Raw genomic sequence first — 25,052 nt, 5'->3', positions numbered from 1 at the left:
CGTCTCCATCAAGGAAGAGACAGGGGACTCCCCTGAGAAGGAGGCTAGTTCACCAACACAGGAGCCAGATATATGGAGAAACGTGACTCAAAGAAGTAGGAGGCCCAGGGTTCGTTCAGATTGTTTAGAATTACACAATCGCTTTGAGGTCCTCTCCCCTAGCATGGAAGACGAAGAGCAGACTCCGTTTGAGGATCTCTCCCTCATTTCAGTCGATCAGGTAAATGAAGACGAGCAGCAAAGTCAGTCCTCAGGGAATGTGCAGGCGACCTTGGAACGGACAGCTCATGGAAGAACCCCGACCAAACCTAAGAGGAGGCGTGTAGTGGTGATAGGGGATTCCCTACTGAGGGGAACAGAAGCAGTGATCTGTGGGCCTGACAAGATGTCTCGGGAAGTGTGCTGTCTCTCCGGGGCTAAGATCCAAGATGTAACTGAACGACTGCAAGGAATCATAAAACCCACTGACAAATACCCCTTCCTCTTGGTTCATGTGGGAACCAATGACACTGCAAGCAATAGCCTCCAGAAGATCAAAAGAGACTACGAGGCTCTCGGCAGGAAATTGAAGCAACTAAATGCACAAATTGTCATCTCATCTGTCCTCCCAGTTGAACGACATGGCCCAGGGAGAGAGGGAAAAATTGTGGAAGTGAACAGCTGGCTTCGCAGATGGTGTAAACAGGAACGGTTTGGATTCTTAGATCACGGACTGCAGTTTCTTGAAGATGGACTTCTGGCAAGCGATGGGCTGCACCTCACAACAGTTGGGAGAAATGTTTTTGCCAAAAATCTCAGAAACCTCATCAGGAGGGCTTTAAACTGACTATTGTGGGGGAGGGAGACAGTGCTCCTGAAGGTAGGAGCCTATCAATTGATGAAGATGATCATCCAAATGTCATAGACCAAATGGAGCAAACAGCACGCAGACCTAGTGGTGGGAGGAAAAAATCCTTAAATAAGAGACACGGGGGAATGATTAATGGACTTCAATGTCTGTACACTAATGCACAAAGCATGGGAAATAAACAAGATGAGCTTGAGCTCTTGGTACAGCAAACTAAATATGACATAATAGGCATCACTGAAACCTGGTGGGATAAGTCCCACGATTGGAATGTAACAATGGGGGGATACAATCTATTTCAGAGAAACAGACCAGACAAGAAAGGAGGAGGAGTGGCGTTATATGTCAGGGATGTGTATACCTGTGAAGAGATCCAAGATTTAGAACCTCAAAGCCAAAGTGAGAGCATTTGGGTCAAAATTAAGGGAGAGAAGAATAACAGGGACCTCATTGTGGGAGTTTACTATAGATCCCCAAGCCAAACGGAGGACATAGATGATGCCTTCCTGGAACAGATGACCAAGCATGCAAAAGGAAGGGAGATAGTAGTAATGGGGGACTTCAATTACCCAGATATTTGTTGGATGTCAAACTCAGCCAAGAGCATAAGGTCAAACAGATTCCTCACTGGACTTGCAGACAACTTCATTGTCCAGAAAGTGGGAGAAGCAACAAGAGGAACATCCATTTTAGATCTGGTCCTAACCAATGTTGATGACCTGGTTAGTGGGGTAGAAGTGGAAGGATCATTAGGTCTTTAAGCAGAGGCTTGACAACCATATGTCAGGAGTGCTCTGATGGTGTTTCCTGCTTGGCAGGGGGTTGGACTCGATGGCCCTTGTGGTCTCTTCCAACTCTAGGATTCTATGAACCTAACTACTGTAGTCTATGCTCTGGTAACCTCAAGGTTAGATTACTGCAATGTGCTATACATAGGGCTGCCTCTGAAGATGGTTCGGAAACTTCAGCTAGTGCAGAATTGAGCGGCCAGGTAGCTTACCGGAGCAAGACAGTTTGAGCATATTACACTGATCCTGGTCCTACTGCACTGGCTACCAATTAGTTTCCAGGCCCAATTCAAAGTGCTGGTTTTGACCTATAAAGCTTTAAGTTGCTCAGGACCACCTCTTTCCATATCACTCTAACTGGACTCGGAGATCATCTTCTGAGGCCTTTCTTTGTGTGCCTCCTTCTCAAGAGGTTCGGAGGGTGGCAACACGAGAACGGGCCTTCTCTGCAGCGGCTCCCCATCTGTGGAATGCTCTCCCCAGGGAGTTTCAGCTGGTACCTTCATTATACACCTTCAGGCACCAGGCAAAAATGTTCCTTTTTAACCAGACCTTTGGTTGATTTGATTGACATCCTATGCCCTTTTAAAATGTGGGGGGTTTTCTTGGAGGGGGGGGGTTATTGGGTTATTTATATGCCACTGTGATGTGCCACACATCACAGTCATTTACAAAACATTAAAACTATGCAGTAAAATCATAGAAAGTTATAAGAGATCTATAGGCCCACTATAAAGGCAATTGCTCAAGAAGATGTCCACCCCCCCTGACCATTGGCTGGAAGGTCAGATCATTCTCCTTGGCCTGGCCTAAATGGTTTGAATGAGGAGGTCAATAGCATCACCGACTCCTGTCTGTCTGTTGGAGGAAATAAGGAGGGGGTTTTTTGGTTTAAAAAATGTTTTTATTAAGATTTTCTTGGGTAACAAAAGTACATGCAGCACCTCTTTCTGTTTGTAGAGTTCTTTCTACAAGGGGGGCTTCCAGTTCTCATGCGCTGGCTTTGGAATCTGCTTCAGGTTGGCTTCCTCTCCCCCGTTATTTGCACCTTATCACATGCTTTCTCCTAACATTTAAGTAGCTTCTTAGTAAGGCCCAGCCTAACATCCTCCTACCTAAGGCAAAAGTAGGAGGATAAAATAAAATAATATTATTTATTTATTAAATTTATATACTGTCCTTCATCCAAAGACGACGGGGCAGTTTACAATATAATGGTGCAGTTCAGAGTACAGTACCTAAGTTGTATTACCATTCAAAGTACAAAAAGCATATTGTATATGCTTGTTGGTTTGTTTTTTGTTTAAAATATGCAATAAATATATTTTTTTAAAAAAACAAAGTACAAAAAGCCGATTGGAGGGCAGCTGAATTTTACTTCCAACAAGGATGAGGGACAAGCATTCTGCCCTGAACTTGAACGCAGTGGCCTCTCTTAGGAAGTTCAGGACAGACTGCCTGGCATAACACCCCCCTGGCACTCTTCAGCAGCAGCATCCCCTGTGGCCTTAGGTCAGGGTGGGTGATCACACAGCCCTTGAGGCGTTTTCTGTGGCCCTCTGCAACATTTGGGCATGCATGAAAGCCAACAGTGAAGGCACTTGCTCAGTCTCCATCCTCCCTGCGAGGCCAACTGGGCCAGCCCTCCTGCCTCTAACCTCACCCGTGAGCCGTGGGGCTGCCTTTCACAGAGTACCAGCAACCTTGCAGCATGCTATTCCGGGGGGCTTGTAGCAGCAGCATCCATGGGTGTAGGCAGGGGCAGCTGATCCCCTAAAACACGTAAATAAATAAAAATACTTAAAGGTAGAAATAATCAGAAAATTTGGAACTGAACTGCTTGCTGAGGTCAAAAGCAATTTAAAACAACTGTTGTTGAGGCACTTCATTCCAAATCTGCTAGACTGAGCCAGATAGAGGATGACGAAAGGATGTCCTGTACCCGCAACATAAATTCTGGTGACGCTCATGGCAGCCTCCCTCCCCACCTGCTTTGCACTCACTGTGGCTGCTCCTCTGCCAAGCTTTGGAACCTTTTGTTCCTTTGGAGTTTTCCTTTTATTATTTTGGACATTGCATAATTTGAGCACACAGGAAAAGCAGGATGTCTTGCGGGGAAAGGCAAGAGCAACCACATGACCAGGATTACGCAGCAGCTGGCGGTGAGATTCAAGCGCCCAACTTCAGCCCCCAGTTGGTGCTCTGGGTCCCAGGCCTGGGGTGTGTGCTTCTCTTGTTGAGGGGGAAGAAGGAGAAAGAGGCAATATTGAAGGGACAACAGCTCTAGAAGTGATTTTATTACAAGGGTCTGAAAAAAGTATTATAGCTTTGCTTTCGGGGGAGGGGGGAGCTCAAGTTAGTAACAAAAAATAATGTATTTTTCTTAGATCAAAACTGTTGAAACTAATAAAAACCATTTACATCAAAAAGTTCAGTGTTCAGATTTCTTTTGTAATACAAAAATCTCATACAGCATTGTTTTGCCACCCCCAAATTCTCTTTGCTCCAGGTGCTAAGTTGTTTTCCCCAATCAATATTTCAGTAAGTTTGCATTAACTCTTCACCAATGATTGTTGTTCCACCTAAAGTTCTTCTTTTGTCCTACTTAGTTTGGTGGCATATTCTTCTACAAATTTGCTCAAGCTTTCCAGATCTCTTTCTCCACTTCCAAATTTAATAGGATCCTTTTTCTTATTGCTAGGAGCAAAATAGATGGTCGGGAATCCTTCTACTTTGTAATTTTCATTGGTGACATCATTGGCAGTAGCATCCATTTTGGCAATGACCAGGTTTTTCTGAGTTTTGTATTTTTTACCCAGCTCAGTATAAATGGGCTCAAGCTTCTTACAGTGTCCACACCAGGGAGCATAGAACTCTATGAGAACATCAGTCTTTGGATCCATCACTATAGATTCAAACGTTTTGCCAACTACAATCTTCACAGGACCCTTGTTATTTTTTGGTACTGGTTGGGACTTCACAATGGGTTTCAGTTTACCTAGGAAAGAGGAAAACTGTCATAAAAGACCATGTCCCTTGCAGTTAGTTCACAGAAGTTGGCAACAACACTACTAACATAGATGAGTTACTGCCAACCTGCCCCCCCCCCAATCCACAGCTCCAATTTTTCTGTAAATAGCTCCTTGAATGATCACTTGTGAAAAGTTTAGATCACAAAGTACAGTTTGACGAAAATTACCTTTCACAGCATTTGGGACATACGGCATATTGGCCCATAGGGAAGAACAAAACTAAAATATTTCCTTTTTTGCAATTTAAGATACAGAATTCAGCAGCCAGGTTGCTCACTGAGGAAAGACGGGCCTGACTGCAAATCAGTTTCAGGGCCCAATTTAAAGTGCTGGGTTTTTACCTATAAAGCCTTAAACGGCTCAGGACCAAAATACCTCTCTGCGGTCATCATCTTAGGCCCTTTGTGTGCTCCCTTCCCTCCAAAGGAGGTCCAGAGGGTGGCAACATGAGAATGGGCTTTTTTGAAGTGGCTGCCCACCAGGGAGGCTTGCCTGGCACCTTTGTTACATCTCTTTAGAGGCAAGGCAAATACTTTCCTCTATAACCAGGCCTTTGGCTAATTAAGCAGTCTGTGGCCTTTTAGAAGTGTGTGGGATGGTTTTAATGTATCCCCCCACACCTCTGGTTTTACTGTATTTATGTGGGGTTTTTTGTTCCCTTGCGTTGCCCTGTGCAAGCTAAAGCCACTAACCAATTTAATAAATAATAATAACAACCTGGTGAAGAACTGAAAAGCTGGCTCACTATTTGTGACATTTTGGGTGGTTCATCTTAAGACAATTTCCCTATGATAAAATAGTAATATCAAGTATGCAGAGGGTAGGACTAGATATTTCAAACTATTTTTGCTGCCATTTGAAGGGGAAAAGGCTCAGTATTCTCTTTAAATGGTGCTACATCCAGGTTTATCCAGCTTCTGGGAAAGTGTGAGAGAGAACTAAGCTCATGAATTACACAGGGGGCTAGTGAACCTACACGCAAATTTAAGGAAGCATAATACTGTAAATAATAAATAATAATAATAATAATAATAATAATAATAATAATAATAATAATAATATTTATAGCCTGCCCATCTGGCTGGGTTTCCCCAGCCACTCTGGGTGGCTCCCAACAGAATATTAAACTTTAAACATTAAAAACTTCCCTAAACAGGGCTGCCTTCAGGAAGCATGGATTGTCCACAATCCAACTACAGTTTACCTTTTTTGAATGAGACAACAAATTCCCTCAGCACATCAGAATCAAACTCTTCTGGTTCCATGGCATACTTTTTACCACCTTCATCAAAGATAGCAGCATTGACATCCTCTCCACTGTCAACAAGTCCCAGATCCTTTATCTCAGAAGAATAGTCTTCTTCATCCGCAATTGCAAAAGTATATTCTGGGAAGTCCTTAGCCACTTCCAAGACTTTGTTTCGCCAGTACTGAGTAGCTGAAGACAACAAACACACAATGAAGTTAGAGACATCTGGTTTATTCTGGAGCAGGTTATATTCAACCCAGTTATACTTACCTGGTTGCCGATTCTGGGAGCTCATGACCAGGACTTGGAAATAGGGGCGCTTGTGAGAGATTGGTGGAGGAGACTGAAAGCGGGTGAGCGTGTCTCTTTTGGAAAGACTGGTTGCTTGTCTGAACTGTTTGATCAGAAAACTGGGCCCAAATTAACAAAATGAAGTTCAATAGGGACAAATGTAAGGTTCTGCACTTAGGCAGGAATAACCAGCTGCACCAATATAAGATGGGGGACACCTGGCTTGCCAGTAGCACATGTGAAAAGGACCTTGGTCTTGGTGGACTACAAGCGTCACATGAGTACACAGTGTGATGCTGCAGCAAAAAAGCTAATGCTCTTCTAGGCTGCATCCACAGAAGCCGAGTGTCCAGATTAAGGGAAGTAATACTACCACTCTATTCTGCCTTGGTCAGACCACAACTGGAATACTCTGTCCAATTCTGGATGCCACAATTTAAGAAGGATATTGACAAGCTGGAACGTGTGCAGAGAAGGGCAACCAAGATAATCAAGGGTCTGGAAGCCAAGCCGTATGAGGAACAGTTAAGGGAGTTGAGTATGTTTAGCCTGGAGAAGAGACTAAGAGGAAATATGATAGCCATTTTAAAATATTTTAAGGGGTATCACATGCAAGATGGAGCAAGCTTGTTTTCTCCTGCTCTAGAGAGTAGGACTCAAACCAATGGATTCAGAATAATAGAATTGGAATGGACCACGAGGGTCATCTAGTCCAACCTCCTTGCAATGCAGGGTTCCTTTGCCCAACATGGAGCTTGAACCCACAAACCTAAAATTAAGAATCTCATGCTCTGCTGACTGAGCTCTCCTCCAGTTAACTTTGACAGTAAGAGCTGTTACAGTGGAACGGTCTCCCTTGGGAGGTTGCGGCCTCTCCTTCCTGGGAGGCTTTTAAGCAGATATTGGATGGCTCTCTCACATGGATGCTTTAGCTGAGATTACTGCATCGCAGGCAGTTGTACTGGAAGACCCTCGGGGTCCCTTCCAACTCTACATTTCTATGTTTGTATGACTTCATTGGGGCCACTCCAAGTATGACATTGGGTACAACACTAACTAAAAGTAATACCTACCAACACGATAATCAAAGCTGAAGTCCACTGTATAATAAACAACTACCAGAGGCTTCTTGGTGTATCTCTTAGCATCATTGGCAGATTTGCGATGACCCACAAGAGGCAAGGCATGCTTCACCACGTGGTCTTTCACTTCAGTGGCATCAGTGGAATCCTGTTTACAGAAACAAAAATCAGTGGGATGTGACCATTGGAGGAGTTTACATTACAGAAGGCCTCTTCTTAAAAAACCTTTTCTTAAAAAACCACCACCACCACCCAGAAGAAACAACAGGTGTGTTGAAAATATTTCAGTTTTCAGACTCAGAAAATAGGATTAGCAGAATTCAGGATTTCCTGCTATCTCACAGAAAGCCTGGCTACCATGATTACAAGACAGGTTGGGTGACAGGCTCTGGCGATGTGTCGCTTCCTTCCAAGTGTCTGCTAAGTGAAACAGCTTATTCCATGCCATGTTGGCTGGGTAGATTTCTTTCTCTCCACCCCTGCCACCACTATACACGCCCCCGCCAAGCCTAGATTTTTGTGCTCTACTCTCCACCAAGATTTTTCATTTCTGAAGTCTCCCTAAGAGCCTGTTTCCATTTTCTCTTAGCTTAGTCTCTCCTGCAAGTGACTGTTCAGATTTTGCACATCTATCACTTTGGAACTTGCTGGGGTTTGCTTCAACTGGGCACACTCAGAATTCTCATATGTTCATTTCAGTAGCCACAGCTCTAGCTATATTGGGTCTTGAGCATTAGATTTAAGATGCAAGCTGGAGCACCAAGAAATAAAATGAATGAAAGAAAACCAACTTGTTTGTACCCAGTATAGCCTTGATAGAAGTACTCACTTTAATGTCTAAAACATGCATTTTAGGTTCATATTTTGAGTGAAATTTTTCAGGTTGCATCACCACCAGTTTTCCTGGGTCCACTTTCAAAAAGGTTGAAATTTCATTGCTGAAGGTATGATGGAACTTGAATTCTTCTCTTAGGTTATTAGCTGAAAAATAAAAATTATATATATATATATATATATATATAGAGAGAGAGAGAGAGAGAGAGGGAGGGAGGTTTGGAGGAATACCAAAGAGGAGAAAAGAAATTGCTGGGTCAGAAATGCAAAAGTATTGACACCTGGAGTGAGGGTTTGTAAACAGACCATCTGGGTCTATGGCACTGCTGAGTTCCCAGATCTCCTCTTGGAAGGATTTATTGCCCAGACAACCCTGGTCTAAAGTTCTGTTGCTATTAGGGATCTTATGTAATGATATGATTTCTTACAGAGACATCCGGTTGTTGTTTTTCCTTTTTTCCTTCTGTATTTGTTTTATGCATTTTATGTTGAGCTTGAAAACTCAAATAAATGCAGAACGATCTGAATTATTTTGCATAGCATTACTATTCTTTAGTTTTGGAACAATTTACATGACAAAGCTTCAAACGGTACACACAAATCCAATAATGAACCACTACCAACCTCCACATGGATCTGGAAGCTCACAAAAGGGCATGAAGGCAATGCTCATCTCTAGTTTGTCCCCAGCAATGAGAATTAAGAGGCACACTCTTCTCTTGATCACATGCTTCCATGTAGCTATGAAGGCTAATGACTGTTGTCAGACCTCTTCCATGAACGTTGTCTAATCCTTTTTTAAAAAAAGGCCTGTTTACTAGTGGCCTCACCCCCATTCTTGTGGTTTTGCATTCTGTAAATTAATTACACATTGGCATGGTTTGGACATCAGCATTTGCCATCATGAGACCTAGTTGGGGAAAATATGAGGCTCATGGGCTCCCTTGCTCTTCCAAGGGATGGTGAACTGCAACTAATTCAAAACTGGGTGTGGGAGTTTTCAAATCTCCTTCTGTCTTGCATGAAGGATGGAGTCTTGCTGGGTTTGTTCTTGTAACATTACATTGGAACCAAACCAATGTGTACAGTAGAACCTAATATTTTCTGTCCTGAAGCTACTACAAATCTATTTCAGTGGATGACCAAGAAAGTTACACTTGTTAATTTCTCCATATTATTCATAATTTTAAGAACTTTTCATGTATTCCCCGTAGTCATCCCCCTCTCAAACAGTCTCAATTGCATTTGCCTCTCTTTATAGGGAAAGAGTGCTAAACACCTAAACAATTTAGTAGTTCTTTCTAGTACTCTGTTTGGAGAATGCCCTTTCTGAGCTGGGATGACTAGAACAGGACTGAAGTCTTCAAGTCCCAGATAATAAAACCATTCTTTCCTGCCTTAGCTCTTTTCTGTTGCTCTGCACATGCTCAATTACATCAAGAGACACAGATGCTGATTCCACTTGCTTAAATTTCATTTTCATGTGTTCATGTGTTTGTGTTTTTATACCTATGTTTCATGTTCCCTATAAATTTCAAAATTTTTTTGCCTCCATTCTTGAGGCAGTCACCCCAGAAAACATCAAGGGGGGAAAGCCAGAAAATGGATGTGGGCAACATTTTGAGAACTGACAAGCAACTTCGACTTCCGGTTGAGCCCGATCCCAGCGCAAGCGGGGATTTTTCCGCTTGGAGAATCCCGGGCTTTCCGAAGGAAAAGTGGGTGCTACAGGGCGCAGTAGCCCCCGAAAATACTCTCTGGTGGATGCCCTGGAGTTCTGGTTCCCGCGGATGCTGGAATGCTGACCGTCTGGCCGTCAGGTAACTCCTGTTTGGAGCGAAGAGAACGGCGGGCAGGGAAGCGGGCTGAAGGGAAGCCATTGCTGCCTTCGGAGAGCGAAGCCCTCAGCTTGCAGGGAAAGTGCTCAATTCTCAAAAACCCTAAGAAATTCGGACCTAATTTGTAAAAAAGGATTGATTTGGCTAAAGGAAGGATCTGGATTAAAAAGCTAAAACTATGGAGGTCAGCCGTCTTATGAAATCAGCTCAGACGCAGAACTGTAAGCAGAGCTGGAAACGGGAAGTGAGTTGCCGCTAGCGGCTTTGATTTTTCTCCTCCTTTCGAAACTTTTAAAAGTAACTCTCTGAGAAGTAGCAGTGGAAAAATAACAAAGTTAAAAGGAGGAGGAGGGCTGAAATTTTGAAAGTCCTCGAAGATACAAAGAGTTGAATTGGAAGGAGTCTGTGAATAATCCAAGCTTTACTTTTGGAATATCTGCGCAACGGAGCTCCAGACTCCATTGTTACTATTTATAGAGCTGTGTTTCTTGTTGGGAAATAAAAGGAGAGAAGGTAATATTTGGATGCCACTTCGGCTGGATTCTTTTCTGTTTTTTGTCTTGGAAGGACTGAAATTAGGTAATTGGTAATATTTTTATTATTTGGAATAGGGGAAATTTAAACTATAAAGTCACCAAAACTTTTTATATTACAACATAATATATGAGACTTAGAACCCTGTGGTCAAACAGGGAATTACAACTTGTTTTTCTGTTCTGGCTTGTTTTTCCTCCTTCTATTTTTTTTTCTTGCCTGGCTGCTTTACTGGTGGCTGATTTTACAGTGGCAGGAACTGCTTCTAAACGTGGGTGGCTTTTGCTTTCTTTTTTAATGTAAATTTATGGACTGATTGGATACAACAAATTTAATTGGCTAGATACAGAATATCTAAATTAAAATTTTAGACTTATGGAAGGTTTTTGTGGATTATATTTTCCCCAAATATAGAAACTGTCTAAAGTATTTTTATTCGGCTTTAAAATCGTTTTTATTTGGAATTGGAATTTCTTCTATTTTTCTTTCTTATACTCCTTACAACTTTGGATTTATTTCTGCAAGAATTTATGTATGGTCAATGCAGTAATGGACTAATATCTTTCCACCCAAATTTTTATGTGTGGCCTGCTCCTATCGCAGATTTTGGAAGTTTTATTTTACATTTTTGGATTGATTCAGGTGGGTGTCTTCGTGAGACATTATTCAAACACAATTACTATAATTGGATACAGTGGATTATAATTCTCATGAATGGATTACAATCTTATAATTGGCTATAATTCTTTTTATTTATCGTGATTCATCTGTTCTGGATCATTTTGGACTTTGGCTTTTTGCTATCCTCAGTTAATTGGAAATAGCCTAATTGGTGGCAGAAGATACCATTAAGGATTAGCCTAATTGGTGGCAAGAAGCTATACGGGCCATACCATCTTTCCCTCACTATCATCTCCCAGTGGAATTAAGAATTCTGAATTAGTAACTGTCAAAAATTTTGAATTTGGAACTGTTTAGTGACTTCTACCCTCCTTTGGTTAGATCGGCTGGCTCTACTCTTCCTGGTCTGGAGAGGGGGTTAATATACTTTTGCTATCTGCTGTGATTCGATATTATCAGAAGGTTGGTTGTTATAATCTGAAATTTATTGTTGGCTGTAAATAGATACATTGGAAAAATGAAAAAAGCGAGTGAAGGAACACCAGCGGACAGGAAAGGGTCGAAACAGGAGTCAGAGTTTAAAGCGGAAATTTTGAGAATGTTTGCAGAAATTAAACAAAGTGAAAAGAATTTAGAAACTAAATTATAACATGTGGACAATAGAATTGGTAAAATGGATAAAATAGATGAAACAATGAACTCAAAGGTCAAATAAAAGATGTATCTAAAAGAACACAAAAATTAGAGGAAGGGTGGAAGAAAACGAAAATGGAAATGAAGGAGATGAAAAGAGAGAAAGAGAAAATGAAAACAGGCACGTCAGAGATGAATAAAACCCAGGAGGAAGTTTTGGATGCAAAAAGAGACAGAACCAGAAGAGGTTGCAAAAACAATTCAAAATGCATTCAGAATGAGAGTAAGATCAGCGAAAACACGGAAATTTCCAGGAGATTGTTTAATAACATTTAAGGACAGAGACATGAGAAATCTGATACTACAAAGGAACAGAGAAAAAAGATTAAATATTGAAGGAAGTTACGGTACATTATTATCTTTAGAGACATTCCAATAAGACTACTGAAACGAAGAGACCCATACAAAGCTTTTGTCCAAATTCTTAAGAGAAATAACATAGAATTCAGATGGGAATTCCCTGAAGGAATTTCCTTCTTCTATAAAAGTAAGAAACATAGACTGACAAGCCCAGAAGAGACAAGTAAGTTCCTAAGAAAATATAAGGAATTAAGAGCAGAAGAAGATGAAGAAAAAGGAGCTGTGGGAGGAGTAGGAGCAGGAGGAGTGGATCTTAAAGATGATGAAGAGGAGAATGGAAAAGAGACAGAAGAAGTGGAAGAGGAACAAGAAGAAGAAGATAGAAAAACAGATGGACTATAAATAGTAACAAAATCCCTTATTTAATTAAGAGGTCATAATGGTACTAAAAATTTTGAATTGGAACATTAATGGAATGAATGATAGGAATAAAAGGAACAAAATTGAACAATGTTTAAAAAGGAAAAATTTGCATATAATTTGCCTACAAGAAACTCATGTGGTGAGAAAACATAGGAAAGTTTTGACCAACAAAAGATTGGGAAACGAATTTATTTCTTCCGACAAGAGTAAGAAGAGGGGGGTTGTATTATATGTAAGGAATAAAATTGAAGCTCAACAAATTTTTAAAGATGAAGAAGGAAGAGTCATCGTGGTCCAGATCCAATGGCAAGGGGAAAAAATAATAATTGTCGGGATCTATGCACCAAATGGAAAAAAACCTGACTTTTTAAACAATTTGGAAGAAAAGCTGTTCGAATATATAGACCAAAAGATTATAATAATGGGAGACATGAACGGTGTGGTGTCAATGGAAATGGACAGACTAAGAGCAGCAGGGCTTAGCAAAGAAGGGAAATTACCAAAGACATTTTTTTCGATGATAAAAAACTGCAATTTAATTGACATTTGGAGATTGAGACACCCACTGGAAAAACAATTTACATTCTATTCAGACCCAAATCAGTCAATGTCGAGAATTGATCAAATACGGGTCTCAAATGAATTAACTCCAAGAATCAGGCAAATAGAAATTCAACCTAGAGTAATTTCAGATCATAGTCCAATAAAACTTGAATTACAAGGATACGAAGAAAGATCGTTCAGATGGAGAATGAATGATTATCTCCTAGATGATCAAAAAATTGTTGAGAAAGCCCAAAAGAATCTGATGGACTATTTTGTAAATAATTCTAACAAGGGTACGAAAATGAATACAGTATGGGATGCCAGCAAGGCGGTTATGAGAGGATTTTTCATCCAGCAGAATGCAATCAAAAATAAAAGCAGAGAAAAAGGAAAGAAGGAAATTTTAAGACAAATAATGGAAAACGAACAAAAATTAGTTAAGAAACCGAATAATGATAAAGCAAAACAGAATATAAAGGCTCTGCAAACTCAATTTGCGCTGATAATCAACAAAGAAGTAGAATTGACTATAAAAAGAATGAGACAAAGGAACTTTGAATCAGCTAACAAATCAGGCAAATGGCTGGCATGGCAAATTAAGAAAAGAAAAGAACAGAATACAATCAACAAAATCATCATGAAGGGAGAAGAAATAGACAATTTGCTGCCAAGGAGTGTGGTGGAGTCTCCTTCTTTGGAGGTCTTTAAGCAGAGGCTTGACAACCATATGTCAGGAGTGCTCTGATGGTGTTTCCTGCTTGGCAGGGGGTTGGACTCGATGGCCCTTGTGGTCTCTTCCAGCTCTATGATTCTATGATTCAAAAGGTATTAAAAAAGGATTCTTGGACTTTTACAGACATCTATATAAAAGAACAGAGAAGAACAATATGAGGAAGATAGAAATATATCTAAATGAAAAAAAGGTGCAGAAGATCCCGACAGAAAAAAAAGATAAGCTGAACGCCCCAATAGAAATTGATGAAATAAAAGAGACTATAAAAGAACTCAAAAAAGGGAAAGCTCCGGGACCAGATGGATTTACAGCAAGTTACTATAAAAAAAATGAAACACATCCTGTCAATAAGAAGTTATGGATCCATAAGAAGTTATGGAAAATATTCTTAAGGAAAGAGAAATCCCAGAAACATGGAAAGAAGCATTTATTACTTTTATTCCAAAACAAGACTCTGATTTGACACAAGTTAAAAACTACAGGCCTATTTCGTTGTTAAATACAGATTACAAAATTATTTTAGCAAAGAGGATTAAAAAAAATTACAAGAAGTTACTCATAAGGATCAAGCGGGTTTCCCACCTGGCAGACAGATGAAAGACAATGTAAGGAATACAATCAATATTTTGGAATATCTGACTGCCAGGAATGAGAAACAAGCTATGTTAATATTTGAAAAGGTCTTTGATAATATATCTTGGGATTTTATGTTAAAACATTTATAATACCGTATTTTTCGCCCTATAAGACGTACTTTTCCCCCTCCAAAAATGAAGGGGAAATGTGTGTGCGTCCTATGGGGCGAATGCAGGCTTTCGCTGAAGCCTGGAGAGCGAGGGGGGTCGCGCTGCGCTTCCCCGCTGTCCCGGATATTTCCCTATGGGCTGTCGTCTTGCGAAGCAAGCCCATAGGGAAATTCGTCTTGCGAAGCGCCTCCAAAACGGAAAACCCTTTCGTCTAGCGGGTTTTCCGTCTTGCGAGGCGTTCGTCTTGTGAGGTACCACTGTATACCGAACAGAAAGCTAAATTAATTGTTAATAATGTGATTACGGAAGAAATAGGGATAACCAAGGGTACATGACAAGGGTGTCCACTTTCGCCACTGTTATTCATCATGGTCCTGGAAGTCTTTCTAAAATCTATAAGGGAAAATGAGGTAATAAAAGGGGTTGCAGTAGGCCTGAATGAATATAAGGTTAAAGCCTTTGCCGATGATCTGGTTCTAACGGTGGAGGAACCTTTGGAAAGTGTTAAAAACATACTTATAGAGGTGGAAAGATTTGGTCAAGCAGGATTCATATTGAATAAGAAAAAGACTAAAATAATTGCTAAGAACATGGATCAAGAGACGATAGGAATAATGCAACAACAAATAGGTATAGTGGTGAAGAAGGTGAAATATTTGGGTATTTGGATAACCCCTAAGAATATTGATTTGTAACAGAATAATTATATACCAGTGTGGAATGGGATAAAGAAAGATCTGGAGGTTTGGGGACGAATGAAGTTATCGTTGTGGGGAAGGATTTCAACGATAAAGATGAGCGTGCTGCCAAAACTGTTATTTTTGTTTCAGACAATTCCAATAATCAAAGGGACTATGACCTTTAAAGAATGGCAAAGAGTAATTATAAGCTATATCTGGCAGGGTAAGAAGCCAAGAATTCAATTTAAGTTACTAACAGATGCTAAAGAGAGAGGAGGCTTCGCCCTGCCAGACCTGAAATTATATTATGAAGCTTCATGTCTCTGTTGGTTAAAGGAATGGGTAAAATTAGAAAACACAGAGTTGTTAGATATAGAAGGATTTGACAACAGATTTGGGTGGCACGCGTATCTATGGTCTGAAAAGAAGAAAATCCATAAAGTTTTTGAGAACCACATTTTCCGAAGATTGTTGATAGAAATATGGGATAGGTATAAAAGCCTACTCAAACCAAAAACTCCGCACTGGTTATCCCCATTAGAGGTTATGAGTGTCAAAAAAATCAATATGAGAAGAAATTGGATTACATATGGAAATTTGATTGTTAAGGAAGGGGGAAAATGGAAAATGAAACCCTATGAAGAAGTAAAAGAGTATGTATATGATTGGTTGCATTATTTTCAAATAAATGAAATGTTTAAAAAACATCTTAAGGAATATGGATTTGCAGAGAAGGGTTCAAAATTCCAAATGGAAATAATAAATAATGAATATAAAATTTTATCTAAAATGTATAAGATATTGCTGGAATGGCATACAAAGGATGAAGAAGTTAAATCTGTTATGATACATTGGGCCAGAGATTTTGGATATAATATACAATTTAATGATTGGATTAAATTATGGAACGAAAATATCAAATTTACCGCATGTACTGCATTAAAGAAAAATGTTATGAAAATGATTTACAGATGGTATATTACACTGGTAAAAATTGCAAAAATGTATAAAACATGCAAGAAATGTTGGAAATGTAAAGAAAAGGATGATACTTTTTATCATATGTGGTGGGAATGTAAGAAAGTGAAGAGCTTCTGGGAATTGATATATAATGAATTGAAAAAATGTTGAAATATACATTTGTTAAGAAACCAGAGGCCTTTCTTTTAGGGATTATAGGAAATGAAATAAATAGAAAGGATTGTAAACTTTTCCAATATGCAGTAACAGCGGCAAGAATATTACTGGTCCAGAACTGGAAACAGGAACAAGTACCAACATTGGAGGAGCGGAGAATGAAGCTGATGGACTATGCAGAGCTTGATAAACCAACAGGGAAGATCAGATATCTACGAGATCAAAAGTTCATCGAGGACTGGGGAAAGTTAGTGGAATATTGGGAATGCATAAGTGACAATGAAATAATGTTAGTGGCATTTAAAGAAGCTCTGTAAAAACCTAAGAAATATTGTAAAAAAGAAAAATAGGTGTGGAAGGGTTTGTTAGAAGGCAATAGCTAATTTAGGAAATGTGTAATCAAAAAGTTTAATTCGGATGATTGTCAGAGAGGCTGAAGGAAGTCCAAAAAAACGGGAAAATTTGTTAAAGTTGTAATGTGGTGTGATATGTATTTTTCATGATGAAAATCAATAAAAATATTATAAAAAAGAGAACTGACAAGCCACTGTAGCTACAAGAAAATAGACTAATATTTCTAAGATGCAAGTTTGTCTCCTAGTCTGCACTATCAGAAATGTCTACAAAGCACTTTCCAAGTGTAGGAATTGAGCAAATGTTGACATACTATGGACAAGAGAGGAAGGGCTTACCAGCATCTTGATACAGTTGGTAGGCTGGGTCCTGGTCTCCTTTGAAAACCCCAATAATAATGACATCGTCTCCATCTTTCACAAATTCTTGTACCTGTTTGACAGCCTGTATCTGTTTGGATGGAGGGCCAGCCTGTTCTATCATGTAATCAACAATGCCTGGTTAACAAAAAGAAAAACACAAACTTGTGTTATTGCTTGACAAAAAGCATTTTATTTTCTAAAGTGAAAACTGGTTATGTTTTGCAAGTGCTCTATTCTCTGAAAGAGGCACTAGGTGACCACTAAAAATTAACATGTTCCAAAGACTTGTTTCCCCCAGGGCTTTTTTTAAATAAAAAAACCCTGTTGATAGTTTTATTATTGCTACTAATTTTATTCTATTATGTAGCTGCTAACTATTGCCTTATTAGTGTTAAATTACAGTAGCAAATAAAACATCAGATGAACCATGTTGCAAGTTTTCAAACTGAAAGCAGTAATACATATTAAAAAATAAATAAAGTTTATATATGACCAAACACAACAAGCAGTGCCAAGATTCAAAACAATTTTAAAAGTGCTGTCATCATACAGTACGGAGTTTATCCTGGTTCAAAATGATATCCTTGTGCTATAGTTACTGCTTGTCTGATTACGGTTCCCTGGTGCTTTGCTAATGCCAGTGAGAAAATAGTGAAGCTCAAAAATCCTAGCAATCTTCAGAATACATTGAGGTTTTGTGTCACATCTTCAGGAGTTCCTCAGTTGGTGTGGAATGAGCTCTCAGGCTGGAAGCTTAAATCCACAGAAGAAACAAGATTCCACTCTCTCCCTCCATTGATACATTTATGCCTTAGGCATGAAAAATGTTGGACACGTCCCATCCTAATGCCCATGGAGTGTGCCAAAGCAACAGAAACACCAAGCAGATCTAGGAAGAGTCAGTTGCTTTACTGACAGCATAATGCATTTTCAGTTACACAGAATTGTAGATCCAGCACAGACTGACTAGGCTCTGGCCAAGAGCAAACTTGCCTTAAACACAACAGTATTTATACTATAGATTGTGGTGAGTCATTCCCACTTGCTTGACTAGATGCAGGTGCAAGACAAAACACACCCAAATTAAACAAAACACTGAAATTAACCATTTTGTCCTTTTTCTATGCATGCATAAACCCTTATACATTAACAAAAACTTTCTATAACATTTCAAAATAAGGTGCAGGCAATTACCAATCACAGACCAATTATACAAATAGCATTAATAGAAACAAGAAATGCTGCCTAAGTCCAGGGCAGTTTCAACATCATCTTACATACATATAAAATGTAATTCTTAGCTCACTGTCTATGAAACACAAACAGGTCCAAACTCATGTATTTACTGTGAAGAAAAAGAAGGTGCTTTACAAACCATACCGTATTTTTCTCTTGGACCATTGTAATCAAAAGGTTTGCCTTTGCGGAAGATCTTGAGTAATGGATATCCAGAAATGTCAAATCTCTTAGCAAGATCGGTTTCAGCAGTAGCATCAACTTTAGCAAGGGGAATGGGAGGCGTTCTCTGGCTCAACTCCTTGGCTGCTTTCTCATACTCTGGAGCCAACCGCTTGCAGTGCCCACACCTCAACAGGGAACAAGAATGGGTAACTTGGTAGCCAAAAGCTCTCAAAGATAATGGAGAGAAATCTATTCTCACTGCTTGAAAAGATAGCTCTGTTCCCCTTCCCCTAGTACTTAAACTTCCTGTCTTTTCTGAAGTGCCAATACTTTGATTGGGTAAGATAAAATATCACAGCATACATCTGTATCCATTTTGTAGGCAAGTGCCCCAGAGATGCAGCTGGTTTGAAAATACTGTCAATGTTTTGAGCTGGATCCTCAAGTTCCTATGCAAATTGCAGATAACAGGCACACACACACAGGACCTTGGTTATCCAGTGGCTGCTTAATAACTTACATAAGCAGTGAAAATTGCACATTTGCATAGAGGTTCAACAGACTGAATACTTGTCAATACAGTGGTACCTCGGTTTAAGAACAGTCCTGTTTAAGAACAATTTGGTTTATGAACTCCGCAAAACTGGAAACAGTATCCCGGTTTGCAAACTTTACCTTGGTCTAAGAATGGAATCCAAAAGGTGGGAGGGCACCAGTGGCGGGAGCCCTCATTAGGGAAAGCGCACCTCAGTTTAAGAAAGAATTCGGTTTAAGAACGGACTTCAGGAACAGATTAAGTTTGTAAGCCGAGGTACCACTGTATTCAAATGCAGCAAACAGGAAGGCAGAAATAAAAAATGATCTTGCCAATCCTCATCTCAAGACATTACACGTTTTCATTTCATCTGAAGGCATGCCACAAAACTAATAAGATTACAGGTCTACTCCAAGTACTACCTAGAAGCAGCCCACATCAAAAACTGAATACACCATACATACAGCTATAATTTTTGTTACCCAGCCTTTTAAACAAATCAAACTCTTTGAAAAGATAAACCATGGTGTAATGTTTTTGCACATACCAGATAAAAGTGTGCACTGGAGATTACGGAGATACAGTCAGTCCCCTCCCACTAGCTCCAATTTTTTCCAAAGCTCTAAATGCAGCAGGAATATTGACTCCATAAAGCCAAACTGAACATGCCCTATAATTTTGAACCAGGGGCAGGGCACACAAAGTCTGCTTGGGGTTCCTATATCAAATGAAGGAATATATAAACACTGTGAAAGCTAAAAGGCAAAAAACTCTCTTTCCCTTTACCATGGAGCATAGAATTCAACCAGGATTATGTCAGCCTCGTTCACGACTAAATCAAAGTTTTCGCTGGTCAACACTAATGTGACTTCAGGTGGTGGGACCCAATCAGGCTGCGAAACTTCTTTCACTTTAGCCAAAATTTCTACAAAAAGAATATGAAGAGAAAAATGAGCAATGACAGGTGGAAGGGGCAGCTTGTCTACTGCAAAGACCTTGCATGTGGAGAGGGAACCAGGTCGCCTTCGCCTTGACAACAACTATCCCTTTATGCGGAAAGAACCTTGGCAGAAAACTGCCTGCTGACTAATTCTTTTACCTGCCTATTCTTATCTACATACACTCGCCTTGAATTCTAAGTCATGTTACAGCATGTCAGCACACAGATAATTTTTTTTTAATCCATTATACTAAATGTTAATCACATAGAAACCTAATCTGTTTGTACACGGCACTATCAGTCTTCCAGCCACCCATTTAGAATGATGGAGAACTGGCAGGTTGGTCCTAGGCTCTTCCGGCTGAGCTATCAAAAAAGCTCAAGACCCTTAATCTCAGGGTTGTGGCTTTGAGCCCCACATTTGGCAAAAGATTCCTGCACTGCAGGGGGTTGGACTAGATGACCCTCATGGTCCCTTCCAGCTCTGATTCTACTTCACATCCCACAGGAGTTAAAATGCACAAAAACAAGCCCTTCTTAACTGACTTTGCTCTGAAATTCTATGTTGAAGTTCTACAATTCCACAGAAAAAGGAATTTGCTACCACAGTACTGCTGATTACAAAAATCACCTACAGATTTGCTGCTAGCTCACCTAGCTTGGAGCTGGGGGCAGGAGGCATGGTTCCTAGAAAATCCTTCAGTTAATACAGCTTATTTTTCTGGTGATACTGCAATGTGTTTAAGCCATTTTAAAAGCTTTTAATGCAAAATACTCTGCATCAGGATTATTTTCATATTACAGTGCTGTGTTAAGCATCCCATGCATCCCTTTTCCGGAGCTTCTGCCCCAAGTGGAGATGAAGAGGCCCCTGGTGTGGGGACAGCTAGCACAACTCCCTGTGGAGGGAATTACACAATTCCTTTTGCATCATATCCAGAAACATGGATGTCAATTACACAATACATGAGTATTATGGGAAGTCCATTGTACATCCTCTATCAATGCAAGCTTGTAACATGCCCTTGGAACCACAGATAGGACCCTCAGACCTCACTGGCTCTACTTCACAGCTTGGGTGGTGTCCCTGACCTCTGAAAATGCTGCTGCCTTGCCTGGATGGAGGACAGAGGGGTGTCTAGGTGTGGGTGTAGAAGCTAGTTTACTGCACAAAGACAAAAGGTATAGGCCTTGTTCTGCTCACTTTTTCCTCTGGCCCTTCCGCTACCACGGGCATGGGGGCCCCAGGCTGAAAAAGGATCCTTACCTTCCTGTATTTTAGAAGACACCACTCAGATTTTGAGTGAATGAAAGGGTGTATTAAACAGCCTAAGAAAAGCCTGCAGGATGAGAAGTGTGCTGCTGCTCACCTGCTTCTGTTCTTGAGCCCTCATAATCCACAGGCTGCCCCTTCTTCAGAATTTTGATGGTTGGGTAGCCACTCACGTCAAAACGCCCTGACACCGTGGAGGCTGCTGTAGCATCTATTTTGGCAACTGGGATGGGAGGGTCATTTTCTTTCAATGCTTGGGCTATTTTTTCATATTCTGGTGCAAACTGCTTGCAATGCCCACACCTGAAGAAAAACAAATTAATTCTGCAAGAGTTTAACTTCAGCACTCAGTTTCTACAGCACAACTTTTGATAAACGATAGGGCTGATTTTACAACACAGCAGTCAGGTATGTCACATGTCTGGGTAGCTTGAACAGGTTGGCTCAAATTCTGGAAAGAAACAAAGTCACTGCCCAGAAGGCCAAAGCCCATCAGGAAATAAATTCCAGGGTCACTTAAACACTGGGGCTTTGCTGGCTGCAGGAATTACTGAAGCTGTGTCCAGCCAAGTGCTTCTGGTCTGCTCACACTGCTCCATACAGCCACGTATGCAGCCATACAGTCGTGTTAAGAAAGCAGTTTGACTAGCAGATTTTAGGTGTTCTTCAAAATGACTATGGACTACACTGTGCAAGCGCAGAGCTGTAAGCCATACCTGTGGCTGCAGGAAACAGCACAGCGTAATCATGGAAACTCTCCATTACTTTTTTAAAAGCAGTACCGAGTAAGTCAAGCCTGAGCACAGAAGATTTAGAATTGACCCACACGTTCAGAAAAGTCATAGGGTGCAGAATTCCCAAGACTGTGCCACTTCCGACAACAGATGTGAAAACTCCTTACTTGTCAGATGTTCCTGTGAGGGCTCAGTGGAAGGGAGCAGCTGCCAGGATCATAGAACAGTGGTCTTAAAGGACCTATATTGGCTCCCGGGATGTTTCCGCACACAATTCACTGCTGGTGCTGTCTTTTAAAGCCCTAAATGGCCTCAGCCCAATATACCTGAAGGAGTGTCTCCACCCCCCATCATCCAGCCCAGACATAATAATAATAATAATAATTTATTATTTATACCCCGCCCATCTGGCTGGGCTTCCCCAGCCACTCTGGGCGGCTTCCAAAAGAATATTAAAATACTATAATACATCAAACATTAAAAGCTTCCCTAAACAGGGCTGCCTTCAGATGTCTTCTAAAAGCCTGGTAGTTGTTGTTCTCTTTGACATCTGGTGGGAGGGTGTTCCACAGGGAAGGCGCCACTACCGAGAAGGCCCTCTGCCTGGTTCCCTGTAACTTGGCTTCTCGCAGTGAGGGAACCGCCAGAAGGCCCTCGGTGCTGGACCTCAGTGTCTGGGTAGAACGATGAGGGTGGAGACGCTCCTTCAGATATACTGAACTGAGGCCATTTAGGGCTTTATATTTTTTTTATAAAATTTTTATTAGTTTTACAAAAGTTTTTATAACAAACAAACATAAAAGAAAAACAGACAAACAAAGAAATATAATTTCAAAATATCCTTTCATAAACTTCTTTCCTCGGACTTCCCCATACCTCCCCTTTCTGCATCCTCATGTCCAAATTTTATAGCAACTTATAAATGTTTTTTCCCATCCTGGTTCCTCATAGTCCTTTCTTGATCTATTCTTATATTACTGCAACCCTTTCTTTCTGTAAAATCTCGACAATCTAAACTTCATCAAGTTTATAATAGTTCTTAAGATAGATCTTAAATTTCTTCCAGTCTTCTTCCGCAGCCTCCTTTCCCTGGTCACGAATTCTGCTCGTCATTTCCGCCAATGTCATATAATCAATCACTTTCATCTGCCATTCCTCCAAGGTGGGTAGATCTTGTGTCTTCCAATACTTTGCAATCAGTATTCTTGCTGCTGTTGTTGCATACATGAAAAAAGTTCTATCCTTTTTTTGCACCAATTGGCCGACAATGCCCAGGAGAAAGGCCTCTGGTTTCTTAAGGAAGGTATATTTAAATACCTTTTTCATTTCATTATATATCATCTCCCAGAAAGCCTTAATCCTCGGGCATGTCCACCAAAGGTGATAAAAAGTACCTTCAGTTTCCTTACATTTCCAACATTTGTTATCAGGCAAATGGTAAATTTTTGCTAGCTTAACTGGGGTCATGTACCACCTATAGACCATTTTCATCACATTTTCCTTTAAGGCACTACATGCCGTAAATTTAATACCGGTGTTCCACAACCTTTCCCAGTCAGCAGACATAATATTATGACCAATGTCCTGTGCCCACTTAATCATAGCTGATTTAACTGTTTCATCTTGTGTATTCCATTTCAACAGCAAGTTATACATTCTTGACAAATTCTTAGTATTGGGCTCTAACAATTCTGTCTCAAGTTTTGATTTTTCCACCTGGAAGCCAATTTTCCTGTCTTGTTTGAAAACCTCCATTATTTGATAATAGTGGAGCCAATCTTGTACTTTGGGTTTTAGTTTTTCATGGCTCTTTAATTTCAGTTTCTCTCCATCCTGTTCTAAGATCTCACAATACTTTGGCCATCCGACCTCCATATTAACTTTCTTGTGGGCCTTAGCCTCTAAGGGTGACAACCATCTAGGGGTTTTGTTTTCCAACAGATCTTTATATCTCATCCAAACATTAAACAATGCTTTCCTTACAATATGATTTTTAAAGGCACTATGCACTTTGATTTTGTCATACCATAGATATGCATGCCAGCCAAATGCATTATTGAAACCTTCTAAGTCCAAGATATCTGTATTCTCGAGGAGCATCCACTCTTTCAGCCAGCAGAATGCTGCTGCTTCATAATACAATTTTAAGTCCGGCAGGGCAAATCCCCCTCTTTCTTTTGCATCTGTTAATATTTTATATTTTATTCTGGGCTTTTTGCCCTGCCAGACAAATTTCGCAATGTCTTTCTGCCACCTCTTGAAACAGTCCATCTTGTCAATAATCTGCAAAGTTTGAAATAAAAATAACATTCTAGGCAATACATTCATCTTAATCACTGCAATTCGGCCTAACATTGACAATCTCAAATTTGACCATATTTCTAGATCTTTTTTAATTTCTGACCAACATTTTTCATAATTGTCCTTATACAAATTCAAGTTTTTAGATGTTAAATTAACCCCTAGGTATTTCACCTTCTTAACCACCGTCAGACCTGTCTCTTCTTGAAACTTATTCTTTTCCATATCTGTTAGGTTTTTCCCTAAGACTTTAGTTTTTTGTTTATTCAATTTAAATCCAGCTACCTGTCCAAATTGTTGGATTATTTCCAACACTCTTTTTGTACTAGTGTTTGGCTCCTGCAAGGTCAATACAAGGTCATCTGCAAATGCTCTTAACTTATAGTGTTTGGTTCCGACCATTACACCTTTGACTTGCTGGTCATCTCTAATCATGTTCAGCAACACCTCCAGGACCGAAATAAAAAGCAATGGGGAAATTGGGCACCCCTGTCGTGTTCCTTTTTCTATCTTAAGTTCCTCAGTTATTACATTGTTTACAATCAGCTTAGCTTTTTGTTCGGAATATATTGCACCCATACCATTCTCAAATCCTTGTCCTACCCCCATCCCATGAAGATTCTTTTTCATAAAACTCCACGAAATATTGTCAAAGGCTTTCTCCGCATCCACAAATATCAAAACTGCTTTAGTATTTATGTTCACCTCTAACTTTTCCAAAATATCTATTATGTTCCTAACATTGTCTGAGAGGTGTCTTTTTGGGAGAAAGCCTGCT

The 25,052-nt window shown here is 40.1% G+C and overlaps 1 protein-coding gene and 1 long non-coding RNA gene across 2 annotated transcripts in view; one reads left to right on the top strand and one right to left on the bottom strand.

Annotated features, from left to right (window-relative positions):
* Positions 1-3,901: 3,901 nt before the first annotated feature.
* The window catches only part of PDIA4 (protein disulfide isomerase family A member 4), a 30,942-nt gene continuing 9,791 nt past the window's right edge, over positions 3,902-25,052 (bottom strand). The window contains exons 3-10 of the mRNA XM_082226659.1: positions 21,337-21,542; positions 19,813-19,951; positions 18,471-18,676; positions 17,067-17,225; positions 8,119-8,270; positions 7,281-7,437; positions 5,872-6,105; positions 3,902-4,633 (exon numbers count right to left, since the gene is read on the bottom strand). Of these exons, the coding sequence (XP_082082785.1) occupies positions 4,218-4,633; positions 5,872-6,105; positions 7,281-7,437; positions 8,119-8,270; positions 17,067-17,225; positions 18,471-18,676; positions 19,813-19,951; positions 21,337-21,542 (1,669 nt within the window). The 3' untranslated portion in view covers positions 3,902-4,217. The remainder of the gene's footprint in view (positions 4,634-5,871; positions 6,106-7,280; positions 7,438-8,118; positions 8,271-17,066; positions 17,226-18,470; positions 18,677-19,812; positions 19,952-21,336; positions 21,543-25,052) is intronic.
* The window catches only part of LOC309534511, a 300,714-nt gene continuing 290,342 nt past the window's right edge, over positions 14,681-25,052 (top strand). The window contains exon 1 of the long non-coding RNA XR_014220766.1: positions 14,681-14,808. This is a non-coding gene — a long non-coding RNA (uncharacterized lncRNA). The remainder of the gene's footprint in view (positions 14,809-25,052) is intronic.

This window comes from Podarcis vaucheri, assembly GCF_965113315.1.
Source record: "Podarcis vaucheri genome assembly, chromosome: 6".
In the NCBI taxonomy this organism is placed as follows: Eukaryota; Metazoa; Chordata; class Lepidosauria; order Squamata; family Lacertidae; genus Podarcis; species Podarcis vaucheri.
Note: the sequence above shows the minus strand (reverse complement) of the source record. Positions and strands in the feature narration are given on the sequence as shown.